Source organism: Eucalyptus grandis, chromosome 6 (genome assembly GCF_016545825.1).
Source record: "Eucalyptus grandis isolate ANBG69807.140 chromosome 6, ASM1654582v1, whole genome shotgun sequence".
NCBI classification, from domain to species: domain Eukaryota; kingdom Viridiplantae; phylum Streptophyta; class Magnoliopsida; order Myrtales; family Myrtaceae; genus Eucalyptus; species Eucalyptus grandis.
Genome location: NC_052617.1, coordinates 23,552,738 through 23,572,797, shown reverse-complemented (window position 1 = coordinate 23,572,797; position 20,060 = coordinate 23,552,738). Strand labels below are relative to the sequence as shown.

The 20,060-nt window shown below is 35.9% G+C and overlaps 1 protein-coding gene and 1 long non-coding RNA gene across 6 annotated transcripts; both read left to right on the top strand.

Annotated features, from left to right (window-relative positions):
• Positions 1-6,476: 6,476 nt before the first annotated feature.
• Positions 6,477-14,524, top strand: LOC104431051 (putative disease resistance protein RGA4). Of its 5 annotated transcripts, none has more exons than XM_039315607.1 (13): positions 6,477-9,515; positions 10,290-10,553; positions 10,643-10,731; positions 10,810-11,035; positions 11,117-11,196; positions 11,284-11,388; positions 12,487-12,727; positions 12,975-13,014; positions 13,098-13,348; positions 13,644-13,731; positions 13,814-13,940; positions 14,034-14,108; positions 14,361-14,524. In XM_039315607.1, the coding sequence occupies exon 1, from the start codon at positions 6,622-6,624 to the stop codon at positions 8,086-8,088; it is 1,467 nt and encodes a 488-aa protein (XP_039171541.1). In that variant the 5' UTR covers positions 6,477-6,621; the 3' UTR covers positions 8,089-9,515; positions 10,290-10,553; positions 10,643-10,731; positions 10,810-11,035; positions 11,117-11,196; positions 11,284-11,388; positions 12,487-12,727; positions 12,975-13,014; positions 13,098-13,348; positions 13,644-13,731; positions 13,814-13,940; positions 14,034-14,108; positions 14,361-14,524. The 5 variants fall into 5 exon arrangements, with proteins under 5 accessions (XP_039171541.1, XP_039171540.1, XP_039171538.1 ...); XM_039315606.1 differs by having other exon boundaries at positions 13,613-13,731; XM_039315604.1 differs by having other exon boundaries at positions 11,127-11,196; positions 13,098-13,731.
• Positions 14,525-15,956: 1,432 nt separating this feature from the next.
• On the top strand, positions 15,957-17,124 carry LOC120294851. The gene is made up of 2 exons (XR_005552198.1): positions 15,957-16,185; positions 16,594-17,124. It is a non-coding gene; the product is annotated as an uncharacterized LOC120294851 (long non-coding RNA).
• The last annotated feature ends 2,936 nt before the right edge of the window (positions 17,125-20,060 follow it).

Below are 20,060 nucleotides of genomic sequence, written 5' to 3'. Positions count from 1 at the left end.
TTGTTTGATAACGACAAAAAATTTCTTTCTTTCGGACGGTGGTGGCGGCGACGACGACCTTTAATATAAAAAATAAAAATAAAAATGATTTAGTAACAAAAAAAAAAAAGAATAAAATAAAATAAAATAAAATAAATCATAAAAAATAAAATAAAAATATCCTTAAAAATAAATTTATTTATTTATTCTATTTTATTTTATTTTACGAATAAATTTATTTTAAAATGAATAAAAAAAAAATATTTGGCAAAACACTCAAGGCAAATAAAAATAAATTTATTTGTATTTATCATAAATAAATTATTTTTAATAAATTTAATAAATTTATTTTTAATAAACTAAAAATAAAATGATAAATAAAAATAATTTATTTATTTTTAATAAATTTTTAATAAATTATTTTATTTTTAAATGAATAAAATGAATATATTTATTTTTATTTTTAATAAAATGAGGAGAGGCGGAGGAGGAGGAGGGGGCAAAGACGTAGAGGAGATGAGGGAGGACTCACCGAAATTAGGGTTTAGTGGGAGAAATTATTTCGATTTCTCTTCCAAAATCAAGTATAAAATTTCTATTTCGATTTTTTTAGGAAGCTCTTTCAAATCAATTTATGGAATAGAAATCTATTCCAAAATAAAAAACTGAAGGTTTTATCAAACAAGGTTTCTATTCTAAAAACAACGTTGGGAATAAAAAAATTATTTCTAGAACAGAAATTTTGGTTATCATGCACCCCATAAGTTGCTTTCTAGCTACGTCAATCACGTACATGTGGGTCCACTCCGTACTTGTCCTATCTGTCTTTGTAAATAATCTAAATAGATGTTAAAGGGTACTTTGGGTAGTCTAGATAGATATTAAAGTATCCACGAAAGAATACGATACGAGTTTTTTAAAGTATTCATAGAGAGAAGTTTAGCCAACCTTAAGAGCTATTTTACCATTCCTTTTATTAAAATTCTTAAAGTTATAAAACATCCTCATCAGATTGGTTTTATGTGCCCACCACACATTGGTACTTCAGTGAGAAAATTTTAATTTTTTTTTTTTTGGCTGCACACAAAAGATTTCATACTAGATATGGTATTCCATAATCTTTGTCATCTTTTTGTTTTAAGCCAAGAGCGGAGATTCATGAACGTAAGTTTTTTCACCACGATAAGTTAGATGTTGAAGTTGCCCAGAGAGCTATAACAATTTTTTTATCTTCTATGATCAAATCCCGCTAATTTGAATATTTGATATTACTACTAAACAATATGGGCATGCATGTGAAGTGCAATGTTTTCCTAGGAAAGCATGTGATGAAATAGTTTTGAGCATTGACGAAGGGGAGGTTTTGCAATTAGTGTTCGTCATTTAGATTGTTTCAATTTTTCTATTATTATTGTACGCTTGTATTATCTTGAAGAGACTTTCTGTACGATAATTAAGGTATGGTGCCAATATTAAGTTTTATCTTTAAAATGAGGTGATTGGCTATCAATGTGGGACAATTAATAAATTAAAATTTGATTTTTAGTATATAGTATGTAAAATCTCCATTCTAATTATTAGTAATATTATGATATTTACTTGATGCTGTATATTTCTGAGAATTATAAATATATATATTTCCTTCAATAGTGCATATCCTTGATTAATGATATTTGGTATTGTATTTATCTTATTACATTAAATAGTTATCTAATAAAGCATCATGTACTATTTATCAACACATAAAAATATACGGTTATTCCCCAATTTCTTTCTTTCACTTTATTCTCATTATGGTATAAAAGCCATTATAGATTGAGGAAGTGCTATTGAGTCTATAATCTATTACATTGGTGGTTGCAGTAACATCACGCCAGTTGCGTCGGTATCTGTATTTGGTCAAACCTGCTGGTTTTGAGAGTTGTTAGGCCCCCTTTATGCTGTTTCTTTCACAGAATCGACCCTACCAAACTCACTACTTTCCTCACCATTCATTAGGGGTGATTGTTCCAGAGTTAAAACCTAAAATCTACTTTATCATAACTGATTCCCAAATTTTAAACTTTAAAACCTACCCTATTTGCCTGGAACTAGTTTTGGAACATACCTTGTTTCTTTGGTCTAGTTCCAAGTCTACCCGAGAATTTGTTTTATTTTTATCCTTTTTGGTTCATTTTTACAGTAAAATTACATGAGGCTATGAATAATAAAACGTTTCAAAGTAAAAAATAAACAACAAAATCCACCAAAAAATCCATAATATGAATATGTAGTTACGTATATTATAAACAATAAAAAGTTCAAATACGTAATATAAAACATAAATTATAAAACTACATTTCTCATTAATCCATAAAAATGGAGTTTTAGGAAAGACAAATGACGAAAGAGTACTGTGGTCAACTTTTATGAGGAAAAAATTAGGGTTTTAGCATTTTACCTTGTAAAATTGGTTCTAAAATAGGATGGTTTGGTTCAATTCTTGGGTAGGTATTCACTTTGAATCTATTCTCAAATCAATTACAACCGGTTCAAAAATTGAAAGTGTTCTTGGATTAGTTCCAACGAGAACTACGTCTCACATGAACCTTGTGTTGATTTTATAAAGATGAGAATTAGATTACGCTGAGCTTATTTCTCTAAAATGATATTATTTTTTTTTTTGGGAATAAAAAATAGATTTTTCTACCTATTTTTTTATTCTAAATTTATCTTGATAATTTATTTATTTTTAAAAATAGAAAAATTAATTGAGGTATATAAATATATTTCAATTTTTTTTATTCTAGGGAGAAAAAAGTAGAATTAGAACGACAGAGAAGTAGGAGTATCATCATACATGCCATTAATTTCTATAGCGTCGAAAGAGCACGATCTCTCTCTCTCCAAAAACGCAGAGCAGGAAGGGAGAAAGACAAACGTGGCACAAAAAAGTGAAAAAAAATAAAATGAAAGAGCAAAGTGATGGTTAATAATTAACCATGATAGAGTTAACTTACTTTTTTGTCATGCCTTCGGCCAACCTCATGCTCTAGATTATGGTACAACTTCATTTGACATAGACCCTATATTAGGCCTTAGTGACAGCCATGAAGACCCAACCCCCACCATCCCGTCCCATCTGTCCTTTGTACACAGTGTCCTATCCAGCTTCACCATGTACCAACGGAATCTCTCGACCCCAACGTGCGATCGTGACCCAAAGCTGAAAGATACTTCTAGTCTCTGCTATTTAGTTTTGCTTTGCTTCGTGAAGCACGTTGTCTTTACCCTTTTATGATTGCCTTTGGAAAAGAGGAGATGGCACGTTAAAAAGGAAAAGAGAAAAAGTGGACTCATCATATCGGAGGACAATGATAATACCACCCTATAGTGAATTTCAAGCTTTGCGTTATCACAAGCCTCAACAAAATATCTAAGGATTGAGTTGATAGATTATATATATTAATCTAACCTTGTCTTGAACAAATTTTTACAAATTCCTTTTTTGCTTAGAACATGTGAAATTTTCATGACCGTTAATTATTGATACGTAACTTATGCATAGTTTTTTCAAAATATTTAATTATGCATTTTGAGAAACATAAACAAATAGATCCTAAGAAAACTCAGCTAACTCTATTATATATAATGAGAAACGAATGAGGTAGTTGGCCATTGATGAGTAATGATTGACGTATAAATATTTGGCTTCTAAAAGTGTCCCGTCTCTCTGGAAAACACAGAGGAGTGAGGGAGAAGACAGACATGGCATGCAATCGAAAAAAAATGAACAAAATGATGGATAATAGGTAAGGAAGGTCGAGTTAAGTTACTTTTTGGTCATGTTGGTCAGACTTATCAAACGGGTTAATTGAATCTGGTCATAAATAATCTATAAATAATCTGATTCAAATCAACCTATTAATTCGTTTATGTTCTATTTAATAGTTAGACCTAGCCCAACTAATACTAGACCCGTATTATTAAAACACTTTTATATTTTATCCAATATAAAACAACTTGTTTGTAATGAATTTTTAAAAAAATTGTATTGTTAAAACACTGTGGACAATTTTTATAATTTAAAAAAAAAAAATTCTCAAAATTTTATATTTTTAAATTTATAATTTTCTGGTTTTTATATATTTTTTTCTTTTTTTTTCTATGATAACTAGTGAGGGACCCCTTGCCCAAGTGGCCAACAAGGCTGCCGACCCTTGTCGGTTTTTTTTTTTTTTTTTTAAAAAAGAAAAAAAAAAAATATATTTGTGATTCACTTAGATTTATTAGATAATTGATTTATGATCCATTTAAAATTTATTTAAAATTCATTAAGTTGTTAACTAGCTCATATATGATCAACTTAAGTTTGTTTTTTAAATTTAAGATAATAAATTTATGATTCACGTCTCTAAATATAAGTCGCGTTTTGACAATTTGGTATTAAATAAAAAATGAATAGAAACACGTTTGATAAATTTTATTCTTTTTTTGTTTCTTTTAATTTTTAAACATTTTTATTTTATTTTTCAATTTTTCCTTTCTTTTTTCGGCGGTCACCGGCCTCACCGGGCGGCCCATCGCCCGGCCATGGCGAGATCGGCCTCGCCGGATGGGCGAGGCGGCGAGCTCGCCTAGCCAAGGCGAGGCTCGGCCTCGCTGGGGGCCGGCGACGCTCCGGCGAGGTCGCCGACCCTCGACGCTCCGGCGAGGTCACCGGCCAAAGAAAAAAGAAGAAAAAAAGAAGAAGAAAAGAGAAGAGAGAGAAAATGTGTTTCTTCAAAATTGTTTTGACAAGTAACTTTTTTGTGTTTCTTTTTTTTTGCTCGATTGTGTTCCGGGAACAAAAAAAAAAAAAGTACAAAGTGTTTCTGAAACACTTTTTGGAGTGTTACCAGGCCCTAAGCTTCATTTTCTGTCAACCCATGCTGTGGATGGGAGTACGGCTTCATACACATGGACCGTAATACTAGGCCTGAGTGAATAGCCGTGTGGGTCCCCGTACTCATCCTATTTGTCTTTGTATTGTTTCATCTTTTTGGTCTTTTTATTAATTGGAATAGTTAATTTATACATAAAATTATAAAAAAAACCATATAGAAAAGTAGGTTCTAAAATTATATAATATGAAAATTGTGTCACTAAGAAACGAACGAACATCTCATCTGCAGCCAAAAGGTGCTTCGAGGAACAGTGCAAAATATACATCTATCGGTGTGTTTTGACAAAGGAAATTCATATCTTTCGAGAGATGAGGTTTGTTTTGGGCTGCAATGTCAGCAACCGGTTGGTTTTATGGGAATTAGCAATTCGCCTTCACCACCTGCTAGCTAACCGATTACTCATAACTTTTTGCTTAACCTTCCTATAACTCTCTTGCTTCTATGATGAAAAAAAGGAAATGTATCAGAGAGACTCTGGAGGTGGATGAATAGCAACAGCACCATATTCGAAGTGATTGTCGTGAAACATACATTAGAAAGCGAAGGGGAATTACCTCTTTCTGGAAGAGTTACAAATTGCAGTCTTGCACAAGATTATGAACATTTACTTCTCCTACCACATCCTTTATGAATGATAATGACTACAAGTCTTTTGCACATAGCGCGCACAAATACGTGCACAGACGTGCCTACACAACATTTTTTTTTTTTTGGTACATTCATTCATTCACAGGAAGCAAATAATTTTGAGAGACCGGCAAGGAGAGCGAACTTTCCTAATCATACTGTGACGTTTTATTTAAATAATAGCAATAATGTCAAGCAACGATATAAAGGAGAGTTTTCAATTGAGAGATGTAGTTTTGACAAAGGAATGTTAACAAATCTATTATGTTACTCATTTAGAACATTTTATTTTAAAGGGATAGAATCTTTGTCTTAATGTATGTTGCATATGTATCAATATATCTACACATATTTATTAATTACTAATTAATAGCAGCTCATCACATCTCACCATGCCCGAATCAAAGCAAGCTAACAATCCCTCGGTTTATAAAGTAAGTTTTGTTACCAATTTTGTCATGCCACAAATCCATCCCCAGAAATTAGACTATGACCTCCATCATTTAAAAAAAAATATATATTTTTGCATTTGGGAAAAAAAAATGGAAGTCTGTCCTTGGAGACGCAGTTTGCTTTCACAACTTTAGTCCTACTCTCCTTTGCTTTTGGGCCTTGGAAACAGTAACATAAAGCCAACCTGCTAAATAGATATCTGTCACTTTCAACACCAGCGTTTTCATTGCCCTTGCAAGCATGCTAAGACAATTAAACCCTGAAAGCACGAAAAGTCTTTAGATGGACCCAACCTTGATGGGTCCCAGATGATGCATTATCGATTTAGACTTTGCGTGGATGATGAGAACTCTTACCTTCAGCTGCTCAAGTCGGTCAAAAAGGTTGGATCTGCCGAGATTTTGATTTGCCAATTTTCAGTGAGCATCAGCATAGACTTCTTATATATCTAGCTTTGGAACGACTGGGCTAATATCTTCTGATCCACAAAAAGAGAGAGAGACAGAGATCTAGAAAGAGAGAGAAAAAAAATGGCGGAAGCTATCATCCTCGACATTGCTAAAAATATCATTGATAGTCTAGTTCCTCAAGAACTAGAAGAGATCGGAAGATATGGGGCATCAAGGATGACCTCGAGATGCTCAGGGACATCGTCTCCACGGTTCAAGCAGTACTAGACAATGCAGAAGAGCAATATTACCAAAGTCATGAAATCCAAGTTTGGCTTGGTAAGATGAAAGACGCTTTATATGACGCGCTGGACGTGCTTGAAGAATTCAATATAGAAGCTATGCGACGAGAGTTGAGGGGTCACAATGAAATGATGAAGGAGGTAAGGACATTTTTCTCAAATTCAAACCAGCTTGCTTTTAAATTGAAGATGAGTTACAAAGTAAGAGCAGTGAGGGAAAGAATAGAAGCCATTAACGCTGGTAAGAGATTCCACTTGAACGAGCGCCCTATGGATTTGCAAGTAGAGAGAGAGCAGAGGAAGAGAGGGGAGACGCATTCATTTATACGTGAGGAGGATATTAGAGGGAGAGATGGTGATAAGAAGACCATCATGGAATTCTTATTAAATTCAAAAATGAATGAGAACGTTTCCATCCTTCCGATAGTTGGTATTGGTGGGCTTGGAAAAACAACTCTCGCTCAATTTGTATTTAATGATGAGGTGGTCAGTAAACAATTTAACTTGAAAATGTGGGTTTGTGTCTCTAATGACTTTGACATGAAAAAAATAGTGAAAAATATCATAGCTTGTGTAGAAAAGAAAGAACCAATTGAGGGTGCAATGGAAAGATTGCAAAGAGAATTGAGGGGAGCAATCGATGGAAAGAGATATCTTTTAGTTTTAGATGATTTGTGGACTATAGAACCAGAAACATGGTTGAGCTTCAAAACTTTATTGGTCGGAGGTGCTAAAGGAAGCAAGATCCTTATAACTACACGCCTTCCTTTGGTGGCAAAGATCACCGGTGCTACTTCGCCTCATTTTCTCGAAGGCTTATCTGAAAGTACATCTTTTGATTTACTAAAGCAAATGGCTTGTTGTAACGAAGAGGAGTTACAAGATCCTGACATGCTTGCTATTGGTAAAGATATAGTTAGAAAGTGTTGTGGTGTTCCATTAATTGTTCGAACTGTTGGGAGTTTACTATTCTTTAAGAAAACTAAACCCGAATGGTTACATTTCAAAGATTATGAGCTCCCAGAAGTGTCTCAAAGGGAAGACCGCATAAAATCGGTTCTGAAGCTAAGTTATGACCATCTTCCTTCACATTTGAAACAATGTTTTGCAATTTGTTCATTGTTTCCCAAAGATTATGAGTTTAAGAAGCAGACTTTGGTCGATCTTTGGATGGCAGAAGGATTTATCCGGCCATCATATAGAGGTCAACATTTAGAAGACATTGCTCATGGATATTTCATGGATCTACTTTGGAGCAACTTCTTCCAAGAATTTCAAGAGGGTGCGGGAACTTGCAAGATGCATAATTTGATGCATGAGCTAGCTTGCTCAGTTGCTGGGACCGAGTGTTGGGTGGCATGGGATGATACAAAACCATACATGAAAGAACTCGTCATATATCTCGTGATTTAACTTCCAAGTTGATGGGTAAACTTTTAATCTCACAATTGAAAGCAAGTGCATTGAGAACATTTTTGTCCGTTGCTAGATTTGAGAGAATGGAGCCACCAAGTGAAGCACAAATATGCCAACTCATTCAAAGTTTCAAAAGATTGCGCATCTTGGATTTGCATGCCACGTATTTTGAGAATGTGCCAAGGTCCATTTATAAGTTGAAGCATCTTACATATCTCGATCTCTCTGACAATTATGCACTCAAAAGGCTTCCTAACTCCATCACGAGATTGCAGAATTTGCAAACACTTAATCTTCCCTATTGTACATCCCTTGAAGAATTGCCAAGGGGTATAAGGAAGTTAGTCAACCTTCGAAATCTAAACATAGATGGTTGTTATAAACTTAGTTATATGCCAAGTGGACTAGGGCAATTGAATTCCTTGCATAGGCTAACACACTTCATTTTGCCTGAAAGTAATGCTCTTGCTAAGAAATATTGTGGACTTGGGAGCTAAATATGGCTTAATAACATTCGGGGAGAACTTTCTATTAAAAATTTGGGAAGCGTGACAGATGCAGTAAAAGAATCCAAGGCGGCGAACTTGAGAGAGAAGCGTTCTCTGGAATGCTTGGTTCTTTCGTGGGGCATTTTCGATATAACTGATGAAGCAATGATTACAAAGAGAGATGAAGCACTATTAGATGGATTGATGCCCCCCGACAACTGCAGAAGTTGACTATATTTGATTATAATGGGGAGAGTTTCCCAGGTGGATGACTGAGTTGCCCAATTTAGTTGAGTTAACATTGACGCGGTGCGAAAGATGTAAACATTTCCCCCAATTTGGCCTTAGTAAGTTGAAGCGTCTCTACATCTATGGGATGAAGCTTCTAGAACATTTGCCTAGGGTGTGTTTGGAAAGTCTTACCTCACTCGAATCTCTCAAAATCATCTATCTTCCTCGGTTAACTTCCCTTCCACTTGGTTTGCGGCATCTATCGAAGCTCGTGGATCTCTCTATTAGGGATTGCAAGGAGCTCGATTTATCCAAAGATGAAAGCGGCAAAATCATCTTGGATTTCCATGGGCTTCAGAGTCTCCGATCTCTAGAGATCCGTAATCTTCCCAAACTAGAATCTCTCCCACAGTGGATTCTACAGCTCCGCAATCTCCAGCGTCTCGAAATTTCCAATTGCCCTAATTTTAAGGCATTTTCAGAGCAAATCGAGGACCTTGAATCACTTCAACAACTTTTTATCGACGCCTGCCCCTCGTTGACATCATTGCCTGAAGGATTGCAAAGGCTCACATCCCTTACTTACCTAGAAATCTACAATTGCCTAGAATTGGAGAAGAGGTGCAAAAGAGATGCAGGCGAGGACTGGTACAAGATCGCTCATATCCCCGACATATATATCAGGCCCTAATTCTATTTCTGAAGGTACATGCGACCTTGTTTCCCAGATTTTACATGAATAATTTTTCGAATTGTGTTTCGATACTTTGATTTGATTGGGGGGACATTGACATATCGCTTGGTGGGGGGGAGAGAAGGTTTATGACGTGATTTGGTTATGGAGAGAGGACGATGCCATGGAGTTCAGCATGCGGTTTTTGACTTTGAATTGTTGGTGCTTTCAGAGAATTTCTCACTCTGTTCCGGCTTCTGAGCGAAGTTGAATACATCTACTTGGTGCCATCCAAATTTGTTTTTGTATATTTTGATTCATTGCCTGATCTGGTGAATATGAGCCTGGTTTGGCTCCTTGAACTGGACTCTTGCAGCTCGAAAAACTATTATGATGTTTGGTCGGTGGCTGCTATTTCAAATTTTCAATGGCATTTTGGTTTGGGATCATCATGCTCTGTATTTGATGAGTGGGGTTCTCTTTGTGTAAAATTGTTCATGACAATTGTGTTTAAACCTTGCTATTTATGCTTAAAAAATGCAAGTTTTTCTCACTTGAAACTAGTCTTCAAAAGCGGTTTCATGAGATTAAGCTTAGGGAAAAATTGCTAGCACTTGCTAAAGAGACCCTTTCTTTTGAAGTACCCAGTCCATTCTTTTATCTTTTCAAAACTAAACTCTAATGCATACCAGAAGGCCATCTTGTACAAATAGAGCTTGTTGTTTGAACTATCTTCCATGAGATTAAGCTCCCAGGTTTTTTGTTTCAGTAGATACATTTGTTGCTCACGCTACTTTATTTTTCAGGCTAGACAGAAATGGCGTAGATTTTGGCACCGATGACATGTTGACAGTTGAGGATCACAAAGAACTCACCGACTGCTAGTCCTGTGGCAAGAAAAACAAGGATTTCTCTCTTGCTAAAACATAAAAATAATAGAAACTCCTAGAGCGTTTCTAAGTTCAGGATGTATGCTTTGAAGTCCGAGAACAATACTACTACATGCTCTAGAGTCTTCTCAACTTGGATGTCACGCCCTATGCCAATACCATAATTGCAGAATACATTTGGTATGTTTTCATGCACTAAAATCTTTAAGTGCAATGCACAAAAAGATGAGCAAGACTAGAACTATTCTGTACTCACCTAAGAATTGCAGGTCGCCTAAAATTGGAGGAGAGGTGCCAAAAAGATGCAGGCAAGGACTAGTACAAGATGTCTTATATCCTGCACCTAAAGTTGATAAAGGTATCTATCAACGCTACATGATTCAATTGGGAGACATGGACAGATCATTGAAAGGTTTGGACATATCCTTGAATGCAGGTATTTACAGGGTGTGGGAATTTGGCTTTATTCCCATCGTGAGTTAGGTTGTAGATATAGTGTGCAATCTGCTTATTTGATTTCACAAGGAGTGAAATGCCTGCATGGTCTGATGATTCGGGAAAATCTCATCGATGGAGTGATGAAATGTTCCTCTCAAGAACTTTATCTCAACGTGTTCCCAAAGTATTGAGATTTTGGCATAGATTTGCGCAGCAAATCAAGGGTATGAATTGCAACAATGAAATATGTTGCATTTTTCTTTTCACATCCTACATGCTACTAATCTATTAATTTGTAAATCAAGTGATCCCTAGACCTGTTGCACACCCGTTTGGACTTCCAAAGTGAAATTACTGTGGATTAAAATGCTGGTCAAGCTCCAAGGTAAGAAAGTGAAGTGATCTTATTGTTAGCATTTGACAACAACATTGTGTAAACTAAAAGCTGCAAATGGTTTTGTATTTTCTAAAGTCTCTCACTGAAGAGTTAGAAGGAAATGCAATGGTGGGGAGAGGGAGAGAGAAGGGAAATGCACATTCTTGGTTTGCTGTTCAGTCATTCTACAGAGGTTCTCGGGTAATTACTTTGTCGATTTTGAGCACTGTCTTAAGCAATTGAGTAAATATCTGATATTCAAAGAGGTCTTATGACAGTTGGACTGAGAGTCTACTCTATGACTTCTCCATTTTGATCACTGCAAGGTTGTCCTGCACATTTTGTTGGTTGACAATTGATGTTTTCTTCATCTCCTTTTGACAACAATGCCTGCAAAAGAAATGCATTTGTGTGAGGCAGGATTAATGAACGAAGCTGTAGTCTTTGTTGCCATTTCTTTTGATAACTAAATCAATCATTGCCAATTTTAAGTCTATGTTGTGGACTTCATGTAGATTCAATTTCTCGTCTTCACTATTGTCTTAGATTTTTCTTGTTCTGAGACTTCAATTGGTCATACTGGTTTTGGCTGTACTTGGTAGTATTACTCTGCCATGGCAATATCTAATGGATATTTTCGCCAAGGCAATTGGCGAAAGTGATTTGTAATGATGCCAAGTTTTCAAAAGAAGAAAGGACTTCAATGTGATCGCCTTTTGATTGCAAGGGGAAAGATTTAGGTGCACTTTCAAGATTGACAAGTCAATCTATCATCCATTAGATCTAATGATATAGCAGAATAACATGTTTGCTGATTGATCCTTGGTAAGGTAAAATTTCATTAATTTCTTAAATTGTTGCACTTTGCAGTATGACTTTCCTTTACTTGTTCACAAGTTCTCTTTTGGGAATGAGGGCTGAGAATAACCTTGAAATAGTTCTAAAAGGAAAAGTATAGTTATGCCATTGTTTTAGTTTATTTTTCAAGGAGAATGTGGTAGCGTCCTTAGGAAATCGATAAGATTCATCATTTATGCTTCAAAAATGTGAAGTTTTCCTACTTGAAACTAGTCATCAAAAAGTGGTTTTCTACTTTGCGGTGCTTGCACTTGCTAAAGAAACCCTTCTTTGAAGTACCCAGATTATTCTTTTATCATTTCAAAACAAAACTCTTATGAATACCAGAAGGCCAAGTCATACAAGTAGAGCTTGCTGTTTGAACTATCTTCCATAAGATTAAGTTCCCAGGATTTTTGTTTCAATAGATATGTCTATTACTCACACTGCTTTAATTTTCAGACTAGGTGAAAATGGCGCTGATTTTGGCACCAAAGACAATGCCAGATAAGCATCACAAAGAAGTCACTGACTAGCAGTCCCATGACAGCAAACACATGGATTTCTCTCTTGCTAAAACAGAAGAAGAGTGGAAACACCAAGAGCTTTTCTGAGTCAAGGTGTATGCTTTGAAGTCCAAGAACAATACTACTATAGGCTCGAAAGTCTTCTCAACTTGGATGTCATGCCCTACACTAAAACGGTAATTGTAGAATACATTTGGTATGTTTTCATGCACTAAAACCTTTAAGTACGGTGCACAAAAAGATGAACAATACTAGAACTATTATGTACTGAGTTTATAAGTTCGCATTTTTCTTCAATCTCCATCAGAATAATTATGTCATATGTTTTATGCACATTCTACAAGTGACACCATTTGTTTTAAAAAAAATTCTATGTTAGCAAATCTTGTTTTGCGTTTTGATGTTATTCTAACTGTGAGACAGGATTGGAGGTTCTAGCATAGATCTACACGGCAAATCAAGGGTATGAATGGTGACAATACAATATGTAGCATTTTTAATTTTACAAGCTACATGCTACTGATCTATTGATTCCTGAATTATCAGATGATCCCTAGACATGTTGAGCACCTGTATGAACTTACCCTAGTGAACTTTGATGGATCAAGCACTGGTCAAGCTCCAAGGGAGGATAGTGAAGTGATCTTATAGTAAGATGACATTAACCCCAAACTGTCTTACTATATTTACCTTCACATCATTCCATCAAGTTTGTGATTTTTTAACAACCCTCAAGCAATTGTCAAGGATCCTTTTAGAGATGGCAAAAGTATCTTGGTGATCATCCCCGGAAAAAGGTATTATGTTGTCAAATATCGTTCATCCATAAGATCATCTGAGCAGGTTAATTAAACGAGAAAGGACATTTCAATTAGTTTACAGAGAATAATTGTTCATCTGCATGCTCTATGCGATTCATACACACTAGCTGCATGAGCCGATCCCAACAAACAGACGTGCTGAAATTTTCAGCAATCCAAAGTTTTTCAATGAAGTTTAATAGTAGGAGATCTAGAAACATGAGTTTTCTAGTATGAGCTAGAAAGTTTTGAAATGGACAGGTTCATGAATTTGGCTACATGTTCACATTAGGTATGGGATTGAGCAAAGAAAACACCCTACTGCAGACAAATGTTCAATGGCCATTGGGTTGGCCTGTTGAGGATATCGAGGACCCCAGGTGAGAAATTATTTCACAATGATTTCCCTAGGCCAAGTTGATGAGAAAATTTGTAATGATACGAGGATTTATGTCCATATAGGGCCTTATTATTATGGTGTTAGGGCTGATAAGTCATTTGGCCAAGACATATAGATGCTCACTACAAGGCTTGCTTATATGCTAGTATCAACATTAGTAGCTCCAATGGAGAGGTGATGCCGGGCCAGGTAATATCTAACCTCCATCTTGCCAGTTTTTTCGAAAAGGACAAAAAGAAAAACATAGAACGTTTGCCATCAACAGTGGCTTCTATCGTGCAGTAAGAATACCAAGTGGGACCAAACATGGGAATTGAAGCAGGAGATCATATATGGTGTTCAAGATACCATCTTGAGGTGATATTTCAATTACTTGCTTCAAAAAATAATGGTATGCCATTAACAACAAATAGAATAAGTGCATACAGACATGTTCTACAGTATTTAAATACTTAATTGTTTATGTTGCTTATATACCAAAGAATTATTGAGCAAGTTGGTGTTGTCCTCACTTTAGCTCCAAAGCCGATAGAGGTAGCTGACTTCACTATCACCATTTACACAATATATTATCTTAAAGTTGACGTATATTATTATCTTCTTTCTCAGGGTGACTGCAACGGTGTAGGATGCCACATTAATTGCAGGTTCACACCATAGAAATAACAGGGACTTGATTAAGTATTTTTGTTTATTGAAGGACTTTAAGAGTGCATTTGCCCTCCATTCTGCAATACCAAAAGCATGGGAGAAGAGGGAGGCTTTGAAGTGATTAGAGCTGTTAAACGGGTGGGTCGGGGTCGGGTTTGGGTCGGGTCATTAATGGTCCGACCCAAATTGACCCATTAACCCATTTATGACCCATTAATGTTTAATGTAAATTTTTCGACCCAAACCCGACCCGACCCATACCCAACCCATACCCGACCCAACCCAACTCATATTAATAAATATATTTTTATATTTAACAAATTTAGAAAAACTTATTCCCATGTTTTTTTTAAAGATTATATTATTAAAATACTTCCAAGCTTTTATATATATATTATTTTTTTAAAAATTGTATTGCTAAAATAGTTTTATACAATATAAATTTAATGGACAATTTTTATAAATTTTAAAATAATTATTTAAAAAAATCGAAATTTAATTATTTTTTAAAAAAATTAAATTTTTAATTATTTTTATTTTATTTTTAAAATATAATTTTCTTTTCTTTTTCTTTTTCTTTTTTTTTCTTTTTCTTCTCCTTCTTCTTCTTCTTTGGCTTTTGGCCGCCGGCCACGACGACGGCGGCCACCGGCCAAGGCGAGCCTCGAGCTCGAGCTCGCCGACGCCGGCGAGCTCGAGGCTCGCCAGATCGGCGAGGCTCGAGCCTCGCCCGACGCCGAGAGCTCGAGTCTCGCCAGATCGGCGAGGCTCGAGCCTCGCCCGACGCCGGCGAGCTCGAGTCTCGCCAGATCCGGCGAGCCTCGAGCTCGCCGACGCCGGCGAGGCCTCCGCCTCGCCGATCCGGCGAGCTCGAGCTCGCCCGCCGGAACCGGGCGAGGCTCGAGCCTCGCCCGATGCCGGCGAGCTCGAGGCTTTGCCAGATCGGCGAGGCTCGAGCCTCGCCCGGGACGCCGCCGAGCTCGAGGCTCGCCGATCGGCGAGGCTCGAGCCCGGCCGACGCCCGCCGGGCTCGAGTCTCGCCCGATCGGCGAGGCTCGAGCCTCGCCGGCGTCCGGGCGAGGCCTCCACCTCGCCGATCCGGCGAGCTCGAGCTCGCCCGACGCCGGCGAGCTCGAGGCTCGCCTGGTCGGTCGCCGGCCGTCGCCGTGCCGGGGCGACCGGAAGGAGGAAGGAGAAAGAAAAAAAAAAGAAAAAAAAAAAAGGAAGAAAAAGAAAAGAGAAAATAAAAAAAAAAATTATAATTTGGATTTTTATAAAGTTGAAGAGAGAAGGGAGGAATTATAATGTTTTTGTTAAAGATGAGTTTTCAACCCAACCCATTTAAAAACTCACTTAAGACCCACCTATCTTAAACTTATAATTGTGAAACCCATTTAACTATCTTTTGTTATAAACAAGTGACCCATTTATGACCCATTTAAGATTTAAATGGGTCATAAATGGGTTTGTGACCCATTTTAACACCTCTAGAAGTGATAAAGAAGGCAATTCTGAATCTCTCACTTCGCTGTGAAGAGCACATTAACACCTCCTATGGAGAAGGAAATGGGAGAAGGTTAACGGGCAAGCATGAAACAACCAACATTGACACATTTTCTTGGGTAATGCTCAGAAGAAGCGTACCAAATCCTACTCAAATTCTAAGATTGCCCATTCAATTGAATCTTGGGATGCCAGAATTACTTGAAATCAATTATGCAGGTAGTTGCCAATCATGGCTGCTCATTCCGTGTGGGTTGTGACACTAAGAGGCAAGGAAAAGGTACTATAACAATGGCCATACCAATTCCCTTTTGTGCTGTCTGAATATCAATTGAAGACCCTTTACTTTCATGGATGATTCAAAAACTCTACCAAAAAAAAAGTACATAGAAAGTAATTGTTCATTTTGGTCTCAGTTGATTTTATGATTGTTACTATGAAAGGAATTTTAACTTTTGACACTCATAAAGCATACCCCCAGTTTTGCTTACTAAACAAATGTAAATCTTCATATCAGTCCTTATTAATTCAATATTTATAGAAGCTGTTAGAGTTAAGACTTGAACATCTCAGTTCTTTTAGTGCCTCACAAAACTTTTTGGATTGCTCCATTATTTCTGAGTATTGATAGAACATAGAAACTTCACCTTCCTTGCTCAGTCAATTAATGGCTTAAAATGATATACAGGTTACTTGGAAGATAGGCGTCCTGCCTCAAACATGAACCCATATGTTGTGACCTTGTTACATGCAGAAACAACAATTTTATGAGAGCCCACCCTTGAAGTTGAAGCTCTTGCTGCTCCTAAGTTTGCATTGAAGGTCTAAAATTCAAGTTGCTGGTTAAGAAAGGCCCAATGCATTAAATCAAATCAGGGAGGACCCACAAGATGAGAGACTGTGAACCTCTTTTTCTCCACATTTAGGTCATTGAGAGAAGATCCTCATGTAAGTAAAGCTTCCGACGGAGAGAAAATTAGGCGTCCAGGCTTAGACCTGGTCTTCTGCACATTGTTTTCATACTACATTCGTGAGTAGTCTCAATGTTTTGGTATTTGAGTTCAACATTACCCTTTAGCGTCATGGACATCTTGCTTTGTTTGAATTGTCAGTTTGAATTGGTATTTTTGCTAATCTTCGTGTCTTGAAACTTAGGGAAGTGCTTTATAAACATATGTATAAAATGAAGACATTTCAATGCAAGTCGTCCAAATTTTCAGTGTCGTTATACGTTGAACTCATTCAATTTGGCATGTCCGACTTTCTTTTGAATGAAAGGCAGTTTGACTTCTACTTCAGTAGACATGTGATGCACCAGTTTTTTTCTTCTCTTCCAATGTCTTACCAAGAGAACTTTGGGAAGTATGAACGGACCATTGCCCTTGGGGTCGCGCAAGTTTGTCTTGTGCAACTTGGCATTTCTTGTCTCTTTGTAAGTCAAAGGAATGTTCTCATTCACATGAAAAGTGCAGTGCAAACATAAAAAGGGCAATTTGGCAATACCTGACCTTTTGCTTCTACAAAACTGAAAGTTACTGGCGTCCTTTTTCTTTTCATCTCCTCAAACCTATACAACTATGTTATTCAACAATAGAACAAACAATTAACAATGATACTGATGCTAACGTATCTATCTTGCCGCGTCTAGCAAACTGAAAATTTGAGTAGGATTGGCGTTTCTCTTGAAATATGGAAGAGACGACACGCTGATTGGATTTCTCAGATGATTCCCAGATTTAGTTATGGGAAAAAACTACAAATTTTCCTGCAGATAATAGATTTATGAAATTGCTGGTAAAATTTTAATAACGTTGAAAAAAAAAGAGTATGACTGGTAACTCAAAGGTCAGGTGACCTATTAAGAAATCGTCAATACTATTAGGAATTTACCACCTTTCAAATGAATTCGTAAATCATTAACTCTTCTTAAATTTTATCGTATCTAAATCAAGCACCATAATAAATTTACTAATATTGCAATAAGTAAGTAATATATCAACTTTTTTGAACCGTTACAAGTGTATTTACTAAAGTATCAACCCCCACAAAAAAGTTACCAATATTCAACAAATGAGTAAGCCACCAACTTCGTTTAAATTCTGACATTGTTAGTAGTAAAATACTTGCACTATAAGGAATTTACTAACACCTAATAATTTAATAAATTACCACATTCTTAAAAATACACACAATATACCAACCCTATAAGGAATTTGCAAACATACCATTGTTAACCGATTTCTTAAAAATTACAGGATTGAGCGGTAAACTACCAACATCATAGTGAATTTAACGAAATTTTAATATATTAGTAAAATTATCAACTTCAATTAAATTTTACAAGTGATTTGTAAAATAGCGATGCTACAACAAATTTACCAAACATCTCAATAAGTTAGTAAGTTAGCAAGTTCTTACACATTTTACAAGTGTGTGGTTAGTAAAACTGCCAATATCTAAGAGACTTTACTAACATCCCATTAAATTAGTCCAAATTCTTTAAAAGTTTACATGAATGGTTGGTAAAATACCGTTCCTATAAGGAATTTACTAATGTCTCATTGAATAAGGACTCTTACATGCTAGCTTGAAAAAGCCCATTACACATTAATAAAGAGACACAATGTTAAAGATCCATTATCATCTTAATTTAAAACTGTCCCTCTAAATTAGAACATATAAAGCTTTATTAAAAATAGGAGATAAGCGCAATATTTCGCTATGGAGAACTGTCGGTACTGACCGTATGTGTTGTTCAATTTTTTATTTCATGTCGTCATGGTTTAATGATTTACATATTTTGCGTTCCTAGTAATTCTTCTTGAAATTTCACATTTTCTTTTTATTAAAAATAATTTCACTCCTTCCTCACAGTGAAAAAATAATCTTGTATTTAATATTCTTTATTTTCTTGTACCCACCGACAAATTGTTCTGGTTTCAAAACAAGCTAATAGGGTTGCCAACCTGTTAGGATGTGAATAATCATAATCTATTGTTTTTTTTTTTTTGGTAAGAAGAATAATCTATTGTTATGGCACATTTATTCTAATATTACAAAAATACGTAATTAAATTTACGACTTGTTATGATTGTTAAAATTTGAAATGATGCTTCCACATGTCCCCAAAACCAAAGACCATGGACAGGTGCATCACAAAAAGTCGTCAACTCAAAGCAAACATTTCGTGATGAAGGCCTTCTCTGTTGTGATTTACTGATTTTCAATATACGACACATGTAATAGGTAATAAGTTGGAAGTAAATGTATGTGGCCAATGGGCATTGCCGTTGCTACCTTGTCGTTTTCAATGTATCTCACTTGTAATAGGTCATAAACTTAGACATGATTCATCATAATCAAAGTGATTTCCGTCATAACTTAATGATATTGGACTTATTGCACTTGAAATGTGTCATAAACCTAACCTCTAAGACTGAGTTACAAAATTACCTAAACGGTTTAGAACTTTTTACTATGTATATAGCCATTGTTACAATGCCTTTGGCTTGTTTCGTCCATTTTTCTCATTTCAAAGGTAATCATCTCAAACCAAATAGTCATCGATTGACCCCCGCCCCCAGTCCATTTTTCTCATTTCAAAAATCATCTCAAACCAAATAGTCATCGACACAAAGAAAAAAAAACACACGTAGAAATGAGTAGATTGATTGTAACATGATTGAACTGAAGCATGATCCAACAAGATCTATCATGACTTTCATCCATTGTGTTATAATAGAAAAGAATCAAAAGCGTTTTCAAATTAATCTTATTGGGTCAATTTCAAATACAAATTAAATTCAAAAGATCAAATAAATTGATTGGTGAAAATATAATGGACATTCTAATTAATATGCAAAATCCCACCGTTTTTGTTGTAACTTATTCAAGGCACTGTGAAGTGGTGCTATAAAATGTCTTAAGATTCTACGTAATTTCTCGTAACCAAGTCTATTCTCATCGTAGGTTTTTCATTCATAGGTTTTTCATGCCATTGTGAAGGGTGGTTGTAAGCCGTCACATAATGTTTTGTAACATGTCATGTTGGGATTTACTAATTTTGTTACTCTTACCCTTTTTAATGAAGTATGGATAAATTGACTAACATAAATATTTGCTGATTGAAGAAATGAGCATGTTACAACTAAAGAA

What these genes read in the sequence shown, in the direction of transcription:
- LOC104431051 (XM_039315604.1), top strand. Translation starts at nt 6,622, where the DNA reads ATGCTCAGGGACATCGTCTCCACGGTTCAAGCAGTACTAGACAATGCA.